Source organism: Pollachius pollachius (genome assembly GCF_949987615.1).
Source record: "Pollachius pollachius genome assembly, chromosome: 1".
In the NCBI taxonomy this organism is placed as follows: Eukaryota; Metazoa; Chordata; class Actinopteri; order Gadiformes; family Gadidae; genus Pollachius; species Pollachius pollachius.
This window is the reverse complement of record NC_136934.1, coordinates 38,994,851-39,016,801: the sequence shown is the minus strand read 5'-3', so window position 1 is coordinate 39,016,801 and position 21,951 is coordinate 38,994,851. Positions and strand designations below refer to the sequence as shown.

The 21,951-nt window shown below is 46.2% G+C and overlaps 1 protein-coding gene across 3 annotated transcripts in view; it reads left to right on the top strand.

The window, feature by feature from the left end:
* Positions 1–21,951, top strand: part of vps13b (vacuolar protein sorting 13 homolog B) — a 328,377-nt gene that overhangs the window by 28,353 nt on the left and 278,073 nt on the right. For all 3 annotated transcript variants that reach the window (XM_079746793.1, XM_079746792.1, XM_079746794.1), the window contains exons 8-15: positions 5,502–5,797; positions 7,873–7,968; positions 9,202–9,324; positions 9,981–10,118; positions 11,842–11,929; positions 16,234–16,428; positions 19,443–19,612; positions 19,878–20,072. In XM_079746793.1, the coding sequence (XP_079602919.1) occupies positions 5,502–5,797; positions 7,873–7,968; positions 9,202–9,324; positions 9,981–10,118; positions 11,842–11,929; positions 16,234–16,428; positions 19,443–19,612; positions 19,878–20,072 (1,301 nt within the window). The remainder of the gene's footprint in view (positions 1–5,501; positions 5,798–7,872; positions 7,969–9,201; positions 9,325–9,980; positions 10,119–11,841; positions 11,930–16,233; positions 16,429–19,442; positions 19,613–19,877; positions 20,073–21,951) is intronic.

Below are 21,951 nucleotides of genomic sequence, written 5' to 3'. Positions count from 1 at the left end.
GAGCATGCGTCCACATTATAAAGGGACCTGGTTTGCCCTTAGGGCACAGGAACGATGCACCCTTTTGCACACATGGTACCATAAAGAGTCCACGTGGTTATATTTATTAATACGGGTTTATTAACAAAGGCATTGATGCAGACGTGTACTAATATTCACTCAACGACATGCATTTACTCACAAACATGCTATCCAATAATTGTTTCTGTCTAAAAACGGAATCAATTCACACGTCACATGCTTTTTACGCTGCTTTTTTTAGGAGCTCTGCATGCTTCTTCACAGCATACTCATGTATGATAATTGGCCTATGAATAACCGCACTTGTAGCACCAGAGAATCATCCAGGAGGAAGGTAGTGGGAGGAGAGCAGGTCGTCTCTTTCTCCCCCTGTGTCCCTTCTCTTTGTGTCTCTGTGTCTGTGTCTCTGTGTCTGTGTCTCACTCTCCCCCTCTCTCTCTCTGTCCCTGTCTCTCTGTGTCTGTGTGTCTGTGTCTCACTCTCCCCCTCTCTCTCTCTCTGTGTCCCCGTCTCTGTGTGTCTGTGTCTCCCCCCCCCTCTCTCTCTCTCCGTGCCTGCCTGCCGGGCCTTCAGCTTCAGTGGCGAGTTGGCACGGCTGGCGCTTCTCTTTCCGATGCCAGATGTAAACCTCTGTGTCATGGCCCTGCTATGCAGAGCCTCTGAGAATGAATTAGTATCCCATCGCAAAAATATACAAGAGGGGACCGGCGCGTGGAACCCGAGCGGCCCCAGATCTTGTTATGCTGGAAGTAATTGACGGAGGAAGGGGTTGGGGTGGGGTTGGGTGGGGCGGGATGACGGAGGAGGAGGAGGGTAGCGGAATGAAACTTGTCGGGCTTGTTTCACATATGGCTTTCAATATTAGCCCCCATGTGTTGTTTATTTATTTCCTTTTGAATACAGGCTTAGTGAATTTGATCTATTATTTATTGCAGCAGTGCTGATTAATGGCGGCTAACCCATGTTTGCTTGTGATAAGATCGCTATTCTGTGATATTCGGCTACACTAAAGTCCCTTATGCCCGGCTGGGACTGCTTGAGTATTTATTTATAAGTTGTTAACATTGTGAGTATTCATTGTTGCGTTGTTGCTGGAACATGATACCTGTGACTTAACACAGCACTTCATCACATCTTATTTGATTTCCCCCCTCGCTAGCCTGCTATTGGTCGGAGCGGTGTGTGTATGTGTTCTGTGTGCCCATGAATGCACATGCGTGTGTGCATGCCATGTTTCCCCGTGTCTATCATTCGGTCTTTGCTAGCCGCTTTTAGTAACTGACTCTACTAGGACAGAATGAAGTCTCACTGTGTGTGTGTGTGTGTCTCTGTGTGTGTGTGTGTGTGTGTGTCCAGAGTAATGATTCAGTCTGGATCTGCATTAATAGACCGTGACTTTTAATTGAACAGGGTTCTTCCTAGAGAGTCTTCAAAGAGAATATAAATGTTCCCCGATTTGACAGTATTTTTCTTTTGGTTGAATTAACCATGTGGAAAAAGTCTTGTAATGTGTTTATGTGCCCGTGAATCACCGTGCTCGCATTGCTTATAGGTAGCGGCCAATGTTTTCATTAATGAATAGCCCACTAATAGGTGAGCGGTGTGTGTCTCACCAACCCATCAGGCAGGATTAGAGAGGAGCGGCTTCTCTCGTGTCTAAAACTCAACAGCTTGACTCTGAAACGCTGCAGAAGGTTCAGCGGTTGGAAACATGGATGGCTAACACGCTTGAGTTGACCAGCTGGTCACGGCAGAGAGCAGTGCACGTCCTCAGAGCATGAGAAGAATTAGCTTCAAAAGGCCTGTGGTGAAAAAAGTGTGTGTGTCTGTGCCTTGTGTAAGAGATTGAGCATGCAATTGATGATGAGGTTAAGTGTGTGTGTTTATGTGCATGGGCATGTGCCCGGCTACATACGCACACGCATACACCACACACACACACACACGCACGCACTCACACACACACACCCTTGTGTGGCCAGTTTAATATTATAAATATTTTATATATTTTTTTAATTCATACTCCTATTTTCTATTTTTACACAAGTGTGTAAAGGCCACAGGGTTCCCATGTCTGGCATAGAGGAAACATTTTTAAATATGAAATTATGCAAAAAAGGGAGTATCTCACATTCCTGCCCAGAAAGAGAGATTTCGAAAGCAAGAATGATCTTAATGTCAGCCTGGCAGTGTCTAGCTCAGTTAGATTATATCCTGGTACACATGTTTTTCCCCCTTGCTTCAGTATGTCTGTTTTTCTGGCATGTAGCCCATGAGAAAGAAGTGAAGGGAAAACATGTTACTGCAGGGGATGTAAGAATAGGAGGCGTGTCAGTTGCCGTGTATGCGTGTGCATATCTACACGCTTTGTACGTAGTCTTTATGCGAATGGAAGAATTGCAAGCTCCAAAACATGCATCCTATTTTGTTATGTGTGTTTTTATTGGCTCGACAGATTTAGAATTAGCATAGATCATTGTCTGCGCACACGTGGTGGCCTTTAGCTCAGGGGTCAGGTGACCAGTCCACCTCCTTCTCTTTAAACATGGAGGGACATCTACTGGCCTGGGAGGGCACTGCCTGTTCTCTCACTCCTTGCTGCGTGTGCTTCTTTGCTTCGCTTTTTTACGTTTTTCCCCCTCTTTCGCCACCTATATTTCTCATCTCATTTTATTCACACGTGCACACACACACAAACTAACTCACTTAATCACTCACTCACTCACGGACGGACAGACCGAGATCTAACTGCCTGGAGAAAGTAGGATTCTGGGGGGAGTTACATGACGGTACAGCTGTCAAGCTATTCCTGTATTCCTATCTCTACCTGAGTATATTGGATGTCATTCACCTTGCCTTTTTGCAGGGTACCTTGATTAAACGCACATGGTGTTTGTATCTCAACCACCTAACCATGTAGGCTTCTTGGAGCCTTTCTCGGATCAGGCGTCTGGTATTTTGCACTCAGGATTAACACTTCAAAGTCCCCTTAAGTCGGCAAGTTGTGATCACTTGATTTGTAATTTCGCTCCTATTTTGATTGCCCGGGTACTTTGGTCAGACGGATGTAGACGTGAAGGGAAAGGGCTTAGTGCCTCAAATCGGACACCTCAAAGCCTTTCGCTGGATAGACACCACCCAGCTGAAAAATAAGGAAAAATTAGCTATTGAGTTGGGCTCGGAGTTAGTGAAAAAGAAAGAAAAAAAGCCCATAACATGGGATTTCCGACTGCCAATTCGCAAAGTGAAAGATTTAATTAAGAATATGTCATAATTTTCACCGCCTAACCCCCTGGGATCCTCCGCTGTGACCTCACAGACCGTATTGTTTTCTCGCGGAGGACGTGGGGCCGAGTGGAATGGGATTACACATTCTTCCCCGCCGACGTCAGCCGTCCTTGTCTGCATGTGCACACGGACACGGACACGATGGGCCTGAGGTCAAAGTCGGGATGATTGAATGCCCTCCCTCAAGCCCTACCTGCCGTGGGTGTGTGCTTCTTCGCGTGACTTCAAGAAACTACTTTCTACAGTATTATCCGTTATCCATCCCAAGACAGCCATATGACTTACTCAACTGTCCAACTTCTTGGTTCTGAATCAAGCACGCATTCTTCCTCTTCAACCACATGCTCTGTTACATGCTACACACAACCCCATTGTCCCAAAAGGCCTGTCCCAATTTTGTCATCCACGGTCCTCATTTTGTTTTGACACATGATAGCACTCTTGAGGCTACTTAAGTTAAAACCCTTCCCTTTTGATTGAAGTTTCACGATTCAAGAACTTTATTTGTCACATTCACATACTTAAATGTACAGTGAGATGAAAGCGGCAATGCTAACAGGATTCTAACAATTTTACTATAAATAGAAGCAACAATATTTACAGTGAAAAGAAGACAATAATTGTAGTGATGGATGTAAATAAGGGATCTGTAAAAATGACGGTGTGTTTCTGTGTGTGTGTGCATGTGCATTGGAGGGGACGTCTGTGGAACTTGTTAGGGGTCCTGTTAAGATCAGTGGTCACAGCCCTGATAGCCTTGGGAAAGAAACTCCATCTTAGTCGCTCTGTTGTAGCTGTGTGAGTGCAGAGGCGCTTGCTTGACCGCAGCAGCTGAAACAGTCTGTTGTTGGGCTGGTGTGAATCCTTCATGATCCTATAGGCTCTGGTTCTGCACCTCCTGGTGTGTAAGTCCTGCAGCGAGAGAAGTGTAGTTCCAACAATGTGTTCATCCGATCGCAACACCCTCTGCACAGCCCTCCTATCCTGAGCAGAGCTGTTGCCAAACCAGGCAGTGATGCATCCTGTCAGGATGTGTTCTGCAGCCCCAGAGTAGAAGGACTGAAGGGTCCTCTGCAAGGATTTCTACAGCTGTCTGAGGTGATTAAGGCGATGCCTTGTCCTTCTCACCGCACCAGTGTCTATGTGTCTTTTCCGTGTCAGATCCTCTGTGATCTGGACTTCCAGGTATTTAAAACTGCTCAACCTGGTCCAAAGAAGTCCCATCAATCCATATCGGTGTGTACGTAGTGTTTATCCTCCCTGCTTTGCTAGTGTCACGCAAATCTAGATCCACGATCTGTGATTAAATATAAAAATGTACAAAAGCAGCCATTTCTATCACTCATCAGTTTGCTCGGTCCAACAAATACTGCAGCCAGCTAGTCGTGCTTCAGTCTCCACACCCTCGTCTGTCTCCCATCATGTGTCTGTTCCAGGACTCCGCCCTTTGTCCCTGACTGAGCTTCACCAGCCTGGCTTGAGTTCAACTCTCTGCTCCTCGGTCTAACCGGCCATCCTCCTTCTGGTTCTGGTCACTGCAGCGACCTGTGGTCCTGGGCTCCCCGGTGCCGTCGGGGCCCAGCGGGGGCCGCTCTGACTGCAGGCCAAGGTCCCTCCTGTCAAGATGCGATTTGACAGACGGTGACCTCTGACCTACACTGGAATGGTCTTTTTCTCTCTTGTTCTCTCGCCTATGAATACGTGGATACTGACACACTCCCTCTCTCACACACACACCCACATGCCGCTCTCAGACCTGCATGTTGGCAGCAGCTATTGTGAAAGCGCTGTTGAGAACAATGTTTTGTGTGTTCAGTTGACAGCTGCCACAACTCTCTTTTGAAAGTTTAACTCCAGACATGGGGCGAATTCATTTTCTGCACTGTAATAAGCAAAATTAGAAATAAAAACATATATGACATACACTATCAAAAGACATTCTCTGTGGACAATTTGTTCTCTGAAAACTTCAGAGCTACTCTACAAAGAGCTTGAATACATTGATGGTTTGCATCTTGCTCACGACACGGCAAAGATAAATTGTTTTGAATCCATGCAATCAATAACCCTCCCTAGTTATGTTCCTATGATGTATTGTAGGACACTGCACTTTAACAAGGTAATGTTATTCAAATTGTCCACATTTTTCAAGGTTACTCCTTTTCTTGAGCCACGTATTAATCTGCTTCAAGGTATGGACGTGGAAGAGGACAACCAGGGGATGGCCCGGCCGTTCTCCAGCTCAGAGCTCTACATGCAGCCTGGAGGGCCTGACGACCACATGGACGAGGGATGGGTCTCCTGGGCGTGGTCCTTCGTGCCGGCCATCGTGGGCGAGGAGGATGAGGAGGGCGAGGAGGGCGAGGACGGCACCTACCACCAGAGAGAGCCAGGGTCCAGCCCGAGTGGCCCCCAGCAGCACACGCAGCCTCGAGACCCCGTCGTGTCCATAGGATTCTACTGCACCAAGGCGTCCGTTACCTTTAAGGTGAGTCGGCCCGTCGTTACGTTGTGCACATGTTTTCACTCAGCTGTGCTGCTTTCTTTTGCTAGTAGTTGACGATATGTTTTTCATTGGCTACTATTTTCAGTATGAACCATGGTGTAGACAGATGCCTGGGCGAAGCTGTCGATAACAAGATACATTGTAAACATACGATGTATGTTTTTTTAGGCCTTTTTATTTATTTTTTTTTTACATTTACCTAAAATCAAAAGAAAAATTGGAAACTGTATGCATCACAAATTGGCAGGGCAATCTACAAACCAACATCATGCGTAGAACGTAGGAAATAACTCCAGAAGGAGGATTAGCCAATGGCACTGATTCAAGAAGTTCAATTTCCTGAATCTGGCCTTAAAATACAGTTGTGTTAGCAATTAGGACTTTCTAATGCCTCCGATTTTTCATCTTCCCTTCACTGGCCAATTCCGTCCCTCCAATGCTTTCTTGCGGTTACAATGTAAAGTCCGTGGCCCGGCCCCAGGAAGGTTTGTGTACGTCTTTCCCCTCCATGTGCGGTTCTGGGCGGGGAGGGTACGGGCAGCCGCTAACGGGTGTCTCGGGTCACGTTAATGTCTCAGACATTATACATGGTATGATTACTATTTAGAAAGCCATCCCAACGGTAATCCCCTGCGCTCACTCAGAATAGTTGAAATTCAACTGCATTTCCCCTCAGGTTTAGGCTGGTCAGATCGTATTTCTAACCTAATGTGTGCTGTGCGCCCAGTGTGTGTGTGTGTGTGTGTGTGTGTGTGTGTGTGTGCCCACATATGTGTGTGTGCCTCCTGCCCTGTGTATGTATGTATTAGTGTGTGCGTGTGTGCATGTGTTTTCAGTGCGCTCCTAATAATGTTTAAATTGTTCCTGTAGTGTTTGAGTTCTTTTAATCAATTAATTGCCTCTTGTCTGGAGTAATTGCAGACAGCTGAGTTTTAAACGCTTTCCCCGCTCTCATGCGCGGAAGCGTTTAGTTTGAGGGAAACGTTCTGCTCTTTGAAGAGCCAATGCAGGGACCTGAGGTTGACGTGCCTGTGGAATCAGGGAGGTCATTTCTTCGGATCCTGATGCATTACATCCCCGATCCGTTTGATCGGAAAAGTTAGACGTGTAATTTTAACGACACGCTACACACATCACGTGCAGTTTGAGGTCAACGGCCTTCTCTCCTTCCTGTCAGTTGTTACACACCTGCAAGAGGTATCCATGACAGGAGTTTGAGTTTACTTTTTCCCCAATTTCAGAAACACTATTTCCTCTCAACTCTTGAACGTTATTTTTGGCAGTGGAAATTGGATTAGTATCAAAGAAATCCTATTCTGATTTCCTCTTCAGCTTTTAAATATTTCTTTGCTCTTCCTATGTCTCATTTAAAGCACCCGACCTTCATTTAAAGTTTATAATAATGCATTATTTTATTCTACAAATCCAGTGTTGGCTTATCTGGCACAGTAGCTTAATTTAGTGATTTATCTGTGTTACTGTGTTGATTTCCCCCCCCCCGCCCTTACCTTCTGTTCACCCACACTAAGGCGGCCATGTTGTTTCTGGATAAACCATAAGTCTGCATCCACTGTATCTGAAGGGAGAAGCTGCTCCTAGGCTAATGATCTGCCTTCCCCATTTGTTCTGTGTTGTTGTTTTGCCTGCTAAGCGGGTCGCCTGAGTGGGCTCTGGGTCGGGCCTTGCTCCCTGTGCGTGAATAAACCCTCCGACTGGAGGGAGGAAGAAGGCAGCCAGGGCGCTAGGGTGAGGGGAGAGAGTGTGGGTCGCTGTAATAAGGCACAGCTGCTTCCAGCCCCTGCACCTGCTTCCTGTGTTTGAGACCGCCGAGTTCTCCTCCGAAACACTGGATTCCTGAAGCGCTCCGTCTCCCCTGTTTAATGTCAGGGGGATTCTTGAACTCTCTCGAATCACCCAGGCAAACATATCGTTGACGTGTTGTGTTTCTTTTATTCACAGTTGTTTTTGTTGCTGTACCTTAAACGTGTGTGTGTGTGTGTGTGTCTGTGTGTGTGTGTGTGTGTGTGTGTGTGTGTGTTCCTCCTCTGTTGCCTTAGCTGACCGAGTCCCTTTCGGAGAGCAGCTACTACAGTCCACAGAAGGTCAAGTCCAGAGAGGTCCTGTGTCTGGAGCCGGAGGGAATCACCATTGAGGTGATCCTCTATCCTTTTCAGCCCCCATGGATCGTTCCTAGTGCTCTGTGCTCACTGTATCTGTACCTACTCGGAGCGGCCAAATCCTAAGTGAATACTTAAAAAAAACCCAAAGGAAACAGAGAACACTGGATTCATCTCTCATATCTGTCAGTTCAAGTATCATACTTTCTGATCCTCTAGTTATTAAAGACAATTTACTCAGATGCCCCTCGGAGACACACCACCGCAGACCTTGTCTTCCTCATAATTCCCATCTCAGGAGTGTTCCTAAAGACACCCCTCACATGTCTAATCCCTGGCCCTCGGTGAGCACCGCCCGCCAACACTGCACAAGATGGACTTTTTTATATTTATATATATACGTACCTTATTCTCTGATTACCTGGGTAGTAAAGGGCTTTTCTTCTCTGAGCTTTCTGCCAGATGTACGAATTCAGAGAGATTTCCAATTCCAATTTCAGTAATTTATGCTCTCGCTGGAAGCGAGACAGCAACGTGAGAGAAGCTGAAGGGGGAAGGCGGCGTTGGGGGGGGGTCTCGCTTGTAAAAGACAGGGGGGGGTTGGGGTTACAATTACAGTGTGGTGAAACCTTGTGTTTTATTGGGTTGCTCTCTGCTTGGTTGTCTTCTGGGGAGAGGGGACAACATAGTGGGTAAAACATGAACACACACACAAACACACAGACACACACACACACACACACACACACACACACACACACAAATGGGTAACCGGTTGCCCCTTTATTTTCTTTACACAGTGTAATGAGCCTATAACCAAGAGCCGCCAACACCACAAACCAACACAAGCAGCCCCTTAAATCACCTATTGCTGAGCTCTGTTTGTGATATGCCAATAATATAATGAGTCCATAACCCAGTAGAAGGCATTACACTCTTAAAAAGTTAAAAAGCGAGTTTGGGTTGCATTACTATGAACTTTTGCCCTGTAGTGTTTTTATTGGTATAATATTGACTGTGTGCATATTGCGCAGCCCAGCTCATTACCTCCCCAGTCTTGTGAAGTATTTTCCATTTCAATAAATCAGACGCGTTTCCTTCGACACGGAGTAACACACACTGAGCGGTTCTTTTACAACTCCTTCCTCCAGATACATGTCTCTCGATTTAACAACCTAATTCACTGGTTTCAGTTTGGCTCTTCCTCCCCTCAGTCTGTCCCTCTTTCATACTGACTCGTTCTCACATTCCCCTCCTCGGTGTTCCCAGGTGCTGATGATGGGTGAGGCGTTCTTCGACTGTCAGATTGGCATCGTGGGCTGCCGGGCCGTCTGCCTGAAAGGCATCATGGGAGTGCGGGACTTTGAGGATAACCTGAACCGACGGGAGGAGGTAAAAGCATACTGTGTACACCACCAGGAGAAGTCAAGAACCCCAGGAGGATGAGTTTCCTTTATAAAACAAAACAGAAGGAGATCACACACACACACACACACACACACACACACACACACACACACACACACACACACACACACACACACACACACACACACACACACACACACACACACACACACACACACACACAAGACGCACATGTCCATTTCGGAGGTAGACACAGAGGTGCGATTGAGGTTTCTTTATGGAATTGTGTGTTCCAACTACCTACTATTAATACCCACATGTTATTCGCACAATTTCTGGAAGCCTGTGGCGACACAGTCCCCTTTCTTACCGCCCATGCACAGCCATCCATTCAACCTGCCGTGTTTTCGCAGCGTAATATTATATCATAAAGTTAATCGAAAATTGATTATGTTTGCATTTTATGACCGGTGGTCGCGGTTCGGACAAGAAACTTGGAAGCTTCCCGTGGCGCACTTATTAACTAAATAAGTGTGTCAAAGTGTTATATGTAACATGACTCAAATCCCCTGGCATAATTGGTCATAACATTAATCTACATTAATCATCGACAAGGTTGTATATTTGTCCACTCGGGCCTACTTCCTCCGTTATTTTCCCCTCTCTCTCTCTCTCGCCAGGACGCTGTGTTCTTCATGTGCGGCGAGACTCTGAGCGCTAAGGGGATGACGTACCTGACCAACTCCCTGTTCGACTACCGCAGCCCAGAGAACAACGGCGTGCGGGCCGAGTTCATCCTGGACGCCACCAACCACAAGGTCATCGTCACAGCATGGACAGTGATACCTCATTTAAATCCTCTTTTAATGGCGGTGGAAATATTGAGCAACACGCATGTATCACACACACACACACACACAGCAACACAGGCAATACAGCAACACAGCAATTACAATTTTAATCATCATGTGACATCATTTTTGTACTGGGTTTATCTTAGATATAGTAGCCATGGTAGCCACCAAAAACAGGAGAGGCAGCCGAGCTGTACAAAGTATTGGGCTTGTAACGTTTCAGAAAGGTTCGCGCCCTAAGGTCCTGACATCTCATCATCGATACCATGACTGGATTCCATCTGATGTTGCAAGCGATTCGTTGGTATTACAGTCTCTCGCCAAACTGCAGCGGATCCCTTCCAAAGTCAGCAAAACACGTCTTATCTGAAGAATTTCATCTATTCCCCTTAAATCACTACCAAATACCGATTACTAACTTCCAGTCCCGGTGGTGTCTGTCTTTCCACTGGCAGCGCTGCACGCCGCAGTAGAGGAATGCTGGCTCTATCTGTCTAGTAGCATTAAAGCCCTTATCCCTGATAAGGCTCAGCTCCCCTCTCTCAGCCATCCCCGACCGGCCTGTTGACGCTGCTCAGCCATGCTCCTGACCCTCAGTGGGGTCGACTGTTTGTCTATCCACTCGCCGTCCGTCCAGTCGTTCATCCATTCACCCCTTCGTCGGCGCACTTGAAAGGCTCAAGAAGTCAAAGTGTGTGTCAATTCATTAGCGGTGTTGAGACGGGCCTTTTATGGCTTTGATCCAAATGCAGGCCCGCACCATTAGTGAGGGCCTAATAAATATTACTCATTAACTTCCCTTTCTGATAAGGCTGCCATTGGAGCTAGTTGGAAGGTGAGGGTTGTAATGATCTGTGTGTGTGTGTGTGTGTGTGTGTGTGTGTGTGTGTGTGTGTGTGTGTGTGTGTGTGTGTGTGTGTGTGTGTGTGTGTGTGTGTGTGTGTGTGTCGTTGCTTTGCAGTGGGTTGATGTGCACTATAGGTATCGTTAGAGAGCAAAGTGGTGATAACCTCTAGAGTACTCTGCAGGGTTGGGTCAATAGCTCTACACCTACAGACTAATGCATGATCACAGTTGAGGTATTAACAAGCATAGTCCCCAGATGAAGAAGATATATTAGATTTGAGGCCTGAAAATATCACCAAAATTCAGAAATTAGCCTGATCTTGGTCATGGGTTTCAATTTAAATCATTCAGAATTAAGCATTTTTTGCAATTCTAAACTTATTTTGTTGCAAAATAGATTTTTAATCCAGTCCAAAAACAGCTGCCAGAAGAACCTGCCAAAGAAGACATTAATAATCGAACTCTGTGTACAGAACATGATGCCCTGATTGTCAGGTTTATTTCTCCATCTTTACTAATCAGGGCGTGCTCTGCATTTCACGCTGTGTGCCGTGTGAGTGAGTGCTTTTTTGAATCATTAATGAAGGACTTTTAATATAAGATACAACTTTATTAATCCCCCGTAGGATTAATACGTTAATATTTGTTAATATATTTGCTTAATAAAGAAAAAGAAAAAATAAACTCTACTGAACCACGCATCTTTTATTCATCCCATCTTGGTTCTGATCTCCCTTCACCCCTGACTCCCTGACCCCATCCACAGATCACCAGGTAGGGGGTTGTTGGGCTGTTTACTCCCCTACCGTGGTGTTTACCTGGCTCTGCTTTTGTTTGACAGGAGACCTACACAGAGATAGCCGGCATGCAGCGCTTTGGTGCTTTCTACATGGATTACCTCTACACAATGGAGAACGGCGGTGGCAAAGGTATTGTCTCACTCATTCCCCTACACACTGCTTGTTTGCTCATTTCCCTCACCTTTCTCTCTCTACCCCCCTCGCTCTACCTGTCACGTTAAGTCTCGCTCGCTCGCTCTCTCTCTCTTTCTTTCTTTTCTTTCTCCCCACCCCGCTGCGTCTCTTCTGTCAAACATGCCCCCTGGAGACTCAGAGAGAGAGGGTGTCTTGTTTGATATGCAGCCACCTGGTCCTTGACCCTTCCTGTCCCCACACTCACCCCAAACTTACCTGGAGGGCAGCTGTCAGGAGTGTTTAGTCTGTGCTGACACGTATTTGCGTTTCTTTCTCCGCACCGCTTGTTGATACACTGTTTCCCCTCTGCGTGTGTGTGTGTGTCTCTCTCTCTCTCTCTCTCTCTTTCTCTCTCTCTCTCTCTCTCTCTCTCTCTCTCTCTCTCTCTCTCTCTCTCTCTCTCTCTCTCTCTCTCTGTACCTCTAAGCGCTTTAGAAAGTGAATAGGCCGTCGCTTGGCTAATTGGGTGTCACTCTGGCTGGCAGGAGTCCTGACACAGGCAGAATCCTCATTCCTTCACCAAAGCTCTTAAGAATGTTTATTTAAAGTATTGGAAGATCTGAGGTTCACATTAAGAGATCAGGCGCTCGCTCTCTCTTGCATAACGACCTGAATGACTATGAATGTTACATTTGGCACTGGGAGCATGTCTCTTCGCTCCCAGGGCCGTATTGTTAGGAATGTTTGTTTGGAAGGTGCCAGACTGTTTTGTAACGTGGCTGTTGTTCGTCATTAAGGAATGTTGCCACAATAATAGAAAAACAAAATAAACTTAAAGAGCATTCTTTTGCCGATCAGCTCTGAAGATTGACCTGGATATCAGGTCTGATCTTTAAGCTACATTTGTGGTTGTAAGTGGAGATCACACTTAATAGGCTTGTGTCCATCATCGGCTTAACTGGCAAATGTTGATAATGGATAAATGCCAGCAAAGATACACTGTTCTGATGTTTTATTAGGATGAGATGTTGGCACAGGTAGCATGCAGGAGTGTTAAATGAATGAGCAGAAACCAAGACGCAGCTGGAGAGAAACCCTCCGAGAGGAAATGTTCTAACTAGTTACTGGAATATTTCTGGGAGAGTGAGTTCTTCTACTTCTTTCACCTGCTCCCTCAATCTCTCTGTCTCTCTTACACTCTATCTTTCTGTTTCTCTGTCTCTCTGTCTTTCTGTCTCTCTGTCTCTCTCTCTCTCTCTGTATCTGACTCTCTTACACTCTATTGCTCTGTCTCTTTGTCTCTGTCTCTCTTACCCTCTATCTGTTACTCTCTTACACCCTATGGCTCTCTCTCTGTCTCTCTGTCTCTGTCTCCATCTCACTCTGACTAGGCTATTGTTTCCTGTGAGCTGTCAGCTAAAGATAAGAATCTAAATTAAAAACAAAGAGGGAAAACATTGGTAGTGTCATCGTCAGCTGTCAAAATGATTAGTGACAGGGCGGTAAGCTGTCGCTCCGCTGCGTTCCTCCTAGGGGACGCCGGGGCTAAACCCTTGGCCAATTGCACTCTTCCTTCTCTCCCCGAGAAGGGGACGGGATCCGGTGTCGACCGGAGCGAATTAGTCTCCGTCACTGCATGGACGCGAACTAAAAGCGCACTTTGGAGTCAACCAAAATATGAACCGAGCCGCTGATGTCACATCGGAGTAACGTTGCCGATCAGAGCCCCCTGTGCCTTTGGGGAGCAGGCAGATACCGCTTCTAAAGTCGCAGCACATTCCAGCCCCCTCCCAGGCCGCTGACCGCTCTCTTAACTGCAGCCACATGGTGGATATTAGCCTAATCCTTCGCAGCCACATCGCACAAGTAGCGGGAAGGGGAAGTGACATCGTCTGATGCCCTTCTCTAAAACCACCAATAGCGAGGGAAATCGTAATCGCTAGTTCTAAAATAAAACAATAAAAGTATAAAGAATCCCACACAAGCATAACAGCAGTGGGCTGTCTGAACTATGAGAATGTGGATTTGATGTAATGTGAATAAAGCAACTGTTGACCCTTTCAACCCCCCCCCCACACACACACACACACACACGCGTGCACACACACATACACAACCCCCTTTCCGCCATTCATCCGCCCGGTCGTTTATTCATTATTTCTTTCTCATTTTATTGCGAGCGAGCGGTGGATTGAAGCGGTGACCTCTGTGCTACAGGCCCCTTGCAAGTGCAGGGGCAGCTGTGGGAGAGAGGCCGACATTTGGAATAGTGATCACCGGAGAGCCCGCAGGCCAGTGTGAGCTGCTCAGAGCTTTCTGACGCTGCCTCGTCTCGCCGCCTCTTTTTCCCTCTTTCTCCTCTTTCTGTGCCATTTCCCAGAGCATCCCAACAGTTTAAAACCATCTAGTTTGGAAGTTGTGGACTCCATTTGATTCTGTTACACAATTCACCTCAGTTCAAAAGGAGTGATACCCCTGTCTAAATACAGAACTTTTAATGGAATAATAATACATTTTATTATAGGCCCTTTTCAAGGCACACAAAATCACTTTACATTATACAAGATTAACGTTCAACATCGACTGCTTCCAACACGTATTGATATATACAGTGGGGCAAAAAAGTATTTAGTCAGCCACCAATTGTGCAAGTTCTCCCACTTAAAAAGACGAGAGAGGCCTGTAATTTTCATCATAGGTAAACCTCAGCTATGAGAGACAAAATGAAAAAAAAACATCCAGAAAATCACATTGTCTGATTTTTTAAGAATTTATTTTGCAAATTATGGTGGAAAATAAGTATTTGGTCACCTACAAACCAGCAAAATTTCTGGCTGTCACAGACCTGTAACTTCTTCTTCTTTAAGAGGCTGTTTACCTGTATTAATGGCACCTGTTTGAACTCCTTATCAGTATAAAAGACACCTGTCCACAACCTCAAACAGTCACACTCCAAACTCCACTATGGCCAAGACCAAAGAACTGTCAAAGGACACCAGAAACACAATTGTAGACCTGCACCAGGCTGGGAAGTCTGAATCTGCAATAGGTAAGCAGCTTGGTGTGAAGAAATCAACTGTGGGAGCAATTATTAGGAAATGGAATACATACAAGACCACTGATAATCTCCCTCGATCTGGGGCTCCATGCAAGATCTCACCCTGTGGGGTCAAAATGATCACAAGAACGGTGAACAAAAATCCCAGAACCACACGGGGGACCTAGTGAATGACCTCCAGAGAGCTGGGACCAAAGTAACAAAGGCTACCATCACTAACACACTACGCAGCCAGGGACTCAAATCCTGCAGTGCCAGACGTGTCCCCCTGCTAAAGCCAGTGCATGTCCGGGCCCGTTTGAAGTTTGCTAGAGAGCATTTGGATGATCCAGAACAGGATTGGGAGAATGTCATATGGTCAGATGAAACCAAAATAGAACTTTTTGGTAAAAACTCAACTCGTCGTGTTTGGAGGAGAAAGAATGCTGAGTTGCATCCAAAGAACACCATACCTACAGTGAAGCATGGGGGTGGAAACATCATGCTTTGGGGCTGTTTTTCTGCCAAGGGACCAGGACGTCTGATCCGTGTGACGGAAAAAATGAATGGGGCCATGTATCGTGAGATTTTGAGTGAAAACCTCCTTCCATCAGCAAGGACACTGAATATGAAACGTGGCTGGGTCTTTCAGCATGACAATGACCCCAAACACACCGCCCGTGCAACGAAGGAGTGGCTTTGTAAGAAGCATTTCAAGGTCCTGGAGTGGCCTAGCCAGTCTCCAGATCTCAACCCCATAGAAGATTTTTGGAGGGAGTTGAAAGTCCGTGTTGCCCAGCGAAGGCCCAAAAACATCACTGCTCTAGAGGAGATCTGCATGGAGGAATGGGCCAAAATACCAGCAGCAGTGTGTGAAAACCTTGTAAAGACTTTTACAAGAAAACATTTGACCTCTGTCATTGCCAACAAAGGGCATGTAACAAAGTATTGAGATGACCTTTTGTTATTGACCAAATACTTATTTTCCACCATAATTTGCAAATAAATTCTTTAAAAATCAGACAATGTGATTTTCTAGATTTTTTTTTTCATTTTGTCTCTCATAGCTGAGGTATACCTATGATGAAAATTACAGGCCTCTCTCATCTTTTTAAGTGGGAGAACTTGCACAATTGGTGGCTGACTAAATACTTTTTTGCCCCACTGTATATATATGGAAGGTTGTTTATCATTAATTACAGTACGGTGCAGTTGATCGATGTACGTGCTCTGTTCGTTAAACAGCACATCTGCGTGGACATGTGCCTTTGTGTTCCCCCAGGGACCGTGGGCTCGCAGGACTCCCCGGCGGTGGCCAAGGAGGAACCGGTGCCGGCCGTGCAGGAGAGCTCCACCAAGCGGCTGGTGGTCGGGCCCCTGGAGGTCCGACTACACAGTAGCGCCGTCCACCGCATCCTCAAGATGGTGGCCTGCGCCATGGACCACGAGTACGAGCCCTACTGCAAGCCAGAGCCAGGTCAGAAGTCATGCACACACACACACACACACACACACGCGAGTTGTTTCTGTGGTTCCGCATGGTCGGCAGTTTGTTTAGTCCGACCGCACGGTCCATCAGAGGACATCGGTTACTTTTAGACAGGCCATTGAGCGTAGAAAGAAAGAAGAAATGATGGATGTGTTGTTGTACTCATACTGCAGTGCAGCAGTTAGATTTTTAGTATCTTGCGTGTTGCTGTTAAACCCTGCTAACTCTGTCGTTTTTCAGCACTAATAAATAAGATTTGGGTCATCACAAAATCCTGTCTCCCCAGATGAAAAAAATAAAGTTTACTTAAGCATTACCTCTGCAGAGAGTTCCAGAAGTCCTGGTGAATCTATTGATTTGTAACAACTCGTGCAACCTTATACGATCCTACTTGCACTGTTCCTCAGCTATGCTAACAATCAATAAATCACAGAAAGAAGTTAGTGGTTAAAAGGATAAATCAGTCGGTGCCGTGGAAGCACTTTACTTACCATTCATGAAATGTTTGTTTAGCTGCCAACCTTTCTCTCATCTCGACTTAAACCTGGCATGGCATGTGTTTGATATATATCTGCCTGTCAGGCCATCACATATTATTTTATCTGTGTGGGATATCGCAAATTGGGTGCATATGCGCACATCGTCACAACTCTTGTCTCCAGTCGAAAAACGGAGAGAAACAGCGCTCCGGCGACAAAGGTCTGCACTGAAATAATTCCTTTAGCATCTCAGAACCCTGAAAGAACTATAAAGGAAACAATAGTTCACGTTCACGGGGTCCACGACGTTCCCGATCGCTTAATCTGCCCGTCTTTCTGGCTCACGTCGCTCCACCAAGAGCCGGGAAACAGCGGACTGCTCATCCCTTTGATATTTCCTTGCGCAACCCGGCGTTTCGACACGGAGCAGAACATGAAAGCGCTGACCCCTTTTGGACGCCGTGAGGGGGGTTAATCCAAACACCTTTTGTTAGTGGGGCGGCCCCTGCACTGCCATCGATGAGCTCATAGCCGGGATGTTGTAAAAGCTGTGCTGCGGAATGTGCGGCCGTGTAATATCTCTAGCACTAAGTCTTAATTTTTTTTTTTTTTTTTTTGCGAAAGCATAACATCCTTTGGTTTCGGTTGTCTCAGCATCTGTGATAGATAATAGATGATGGGGTAATTACTATAGGGTGTTCGACTTGAGCCGGTCAGGTCAGTGTGTTCCTTCCTGTTTCTATATAAGTTTTCTCTCCCTTGATACAGTTTAAGAAAGGTCAACTCAGCTGCCATTGCAGGCGGGGGGATTGAGAAATTGAGATAAGAACATATTTTGCAAGGGTGCGCACAAATAGTGATGAAGAGGGAACAGATTTTTTTTGTTCTGTTCCTTTCGTTATCCTTTTGTTATTACGGGTTATAAATATTCTCCTCTAAAAACTGTTGATGAAATACATTGTGAAATTTTGGCAGTAGCAAAACTAAATCACTACCTCTGGAACTTTGTGTTCCATACCTGCTTGGTTTTTCAACCAACCAGTTATGTTTTAATGAAAATAACAACAATTATTGATTAGAACCATACTTATAACTAAGTCATACTTTTTGGTAAATAGGTTTGTACTGCTCACACTTCTTGGATTTGGGTTTGATTATTTGGATTATTTCCTGCCATTTTGTTCTCAACCTTTGTCACCGTTGCTCCAGCCGTTCGCTTCATAATAGCAAAAGAACGGGATGGTTGATATTCGTATCGGTATGTCTGTCTGCCAGAGAGAAGCAGGGGTCACAGGTTCAAAGTAATGACTATCTTTCTACTTGTACATGCCTACGCAACCCCCCCCCCACACACACACACACACACACACACTCACCAATTGCTTAAGGAAAAGTACTTTCAGCCCCAAACATACCATGTAATGAGAGCCAAAATTAGATTTTTCCTTCTCAAAAAGCCGCCCTGTACAACGTAGAAGAAAATGACCTGCAGTTTTCATGTATTTTTTCTCTCCTTAAATGTTGCTCAATAATAATAAAGGCCGGCATGTCTTTTACAGGTCGGGCCTGCTAAATGGAACAGGAAAATACAGGGTGCATTTTTTCGGCTGCGATAATTGTTTCTGTGTGTGTGTGCGTTTTGTGTGTGTATGTGTGTACATACATACACATTGTGGATGTCTGTTTTCCGTCTTTTCACGGGGGTTTTGATTGTTGACTACGGATGGAGACCCGGGCTCTGGCATGTGATTGGACGGCACTGCGTCGTGCCAGAATAACCTGACTTGTCTTACGGCGCCAGACCGCAGCGCAGAAAGCCACCGGGATCGGGTTCTGAGCCCACCCCAGAGCAGGAAACCCAACGGAACCCTTGCGCTGACCTGAGAACAAGTCCGGTATCTGGAACCGTGGCCAAGGACTCTTCAGTAACAAAAAGCCCTGGTTCTGATCCCACTCTGCCCTGGACGTGGGAAGGTGGTTTTCGGCGCTGTGGTCGGTTCTCTCCCTGTGGTCAGTGTTGACCTCACAGAACGCCCTTGTTCGCTGATGGAGTCCAGATTAATGGCTGCGTCTCCAGGGGGGTCAGGATTGTGATTGTACGTGGTTCAAAACGAAGGAGCTCAAGCCGGAAGCCAGCCGCCTCACACGAATTACATCGCTTTTCCAAAAGAAATTATGTCTGTTGTTAGTTTTGCGTATCATTTCATAGCATCCGTACCGATCTCTCATTGGTGTACTTTCCACATATCATCAATCTGCGTCCTCTCTCCCACATCTTTATCACCCCTGATAAAATACTGTGTGTGTGATTAGCGTTTACCGAACCACCCCTGCTGCACAACACTGCTCTTACTGTAATAGTTTGCCAACACACACACAGACACACACACAGACACACCACACACACACTCCCTCTCACGCACTCACTTGCTTGTAAATTGTCTCAATAGTAAACAGCGATCACACCAGCCCCTGGTGCGGTTATCCACCATTGTACACCATCGTTTCTTCTGCTTCCTACAGAACTGGTGGAGGAGCGGCGAGCTCCAGCCACACCAGAGGAGCTCTCCAGCCTGGAAGAATTCATCCCCACCAGACTCACCTGTCTCACTTTGCTGAAGGTCTGCATCACGGTGTCCGTGGCAGAGTTCAACCTGCTGCACACGCTCATGCCGGTCCTGATGGGACAGAAGGTACTGGTGGCGCCTTGACATCCCATCACACTCACACAGCAGCCGCTGTCCAAGCAGGGGCAGCTAAGTATTGGTCTTTAGGAAGACAAAACCGTGTTGAAGATTTTTTATTGACCCTCTCGATTTTGACCCAATTCTGAAAATATAAAGCTAATAAATTGGATTTTTACAGGCAAATCTTCTCGCATATACAAGTCATTTAAAAGCAGACTTTAGAAGTAAACTATTAACTTCCTGGTCTTTCTCCACTCTGCCCCCCCCCCAGGCGTCCCCTGCGCCCCCCAGCGTGCCAGCCTTCCAGCCAGTGCGTCCGCTGCCAGCCCTGCGCTTCCAGGTGGAGAGGGTTAACGTGGAGCACACTGTCCCCATGTACGGGCCCGAGCTGGTGGGCCTGGTCAGCGCTCTCAGCCAGCCCTCGGACAACCTGCTGCACCACTGCTACGCACACTGCTACCTCAAGGTGAGAGGAGCACTCCGACCACGCCAGATACCATGCAGGCCAAGCAGTGCTGTTGGCCTGCTTTGCAAGACGTGTGAAGGCAAAGCGGAGGTGTAATTTAGATGCAAACATCCCACACTGTGAGGATGATTCCCCATCTATTTCTCTCTATCATAAGAGGCTTGAATGGTATATTGAGGATAATATATCATGAACTTTGTGATTGTTTTTTCTTCTGAGTGATCAAATCTTATGTTTGATTTAACATTTGTGTTAACATTTCAACATTTCTCGCAGAATCAAACTTCTGTTATCAGAAAATCATTTGACCTTTGCAATACCTTAACACTATGAACTTCCACCAGATATTATGGAGGTGGCATGCTTTAACCCGGGGTGAAAAGGTCAGCCTGCCTGGCAACACTTTCAACTGCACTTTAAAATGACCCTAGTGGCCCTTCTAATGACCCTCATGCGCCCTATTCACCTGGCCCATAAAGATCTGCGCTGCCCGTACCAGCAGCGGATGACCTAGCTCTGGCTTGGTTCAGCACTCTGGTTGCAGAATCACAGGGTTATTGGGTTTTGTGTTTCCCTCAGAACAATGATGATACCCATCATTGAAACGTAAACAACCATATGATGAGATGTCATCAATGGGAACCCTTTAAGTACATAGCACTTAGACATGATTGTAAAGAAAAACGATGTTGCGCTTTGCTGAAGATCATCAATGTTGGTCGAAATGCTACATCATCTATTTACCAAGTACATAATTTCTGTCTGAATAGGTGACTTGGTTGACTGCGATACATCTATTTACTAATGACATCATTAAGGCTCATGTTGCGCTAGTTAGATTTCTCTGTGTTTTCCATTCCTTAAAGGGTGATTCATAGTTCATGTGGATGCGTGAGGGTCTGGCGGAATGCGGCCAGAGCTTTGGCCGTAACCCAGAGCATCGACATTAAAAAGCCGGGCAACACAAATCTCTATTCCAATGCAGGTCAGGCCTGTCCGGCCTGGGATGGCCTGGATGTGTTCCTCTAAAACAGGATGTTTGCCAGGCACACTGTCTGTGCTTATCAGAGGGTCACCACATGGTTAACCTCTCAGCCAGTCAGTGGCCAAGGCCCAGGCTGGCCAATGAGCAGCCGCATCCGCCAAGGTTCCAGCTCCACGCTGTGTTGCTGGGAGCAGGATCACGGCAAGGTGGAGGTCGTTGGGCTCGCAAATAATTCGGTTTAGGAAGTGATTTAAAACGGGGATAAGCTGAGGCTTATCTCCATGTGTTTTTTATTGACACTGGCAGTGTCAGTTAGGCTGTCTGTTTTGAGGAAGTGATGGGTAACCATTGGTTCACACCAGTTTTTTGGATGTTTGGGCCTGTTGTGATGTGGCTGGACTGTGTTGAGTGCAAAATAATGTGTGTGTGTGTGTGTGTGTGTGTGTGTGTGTGTCCTTCCTATAACCCTTACTGGACTATTCCCGTACACTTTTTAATCTTCTGGTGAACAGAAGTACACATCATTGTTGAACTTTAGCCTGCACTCTTACATTTAAAAGTGAATAATGATCTACAATGACATTGCTTGTGAGATACCACAGCCATTTAGAAACTTACCACTGGGTAATTGTTAGTTTAACTAAAATCCCTGAATCCCCTAATGGATTAATATGGGGCTTCACTTGCAGCAAATGACAGACCAGCACAATGTGGTTTTACAACAGCGTGAATGTGAAGCGACAGTGGGTTGATGATGTCAGAGCTGGCCCCTTTCCATCTTCATCTCTCTCTCTCTCTCTCTCTCTCTCTCTCTCTCTCTCTCTCTCTCTCTCTCTCTCTCCCTCGTGCTTTATGGGAGCTCATTCATAGTATAAATCGTAATGCCGCGGTCAG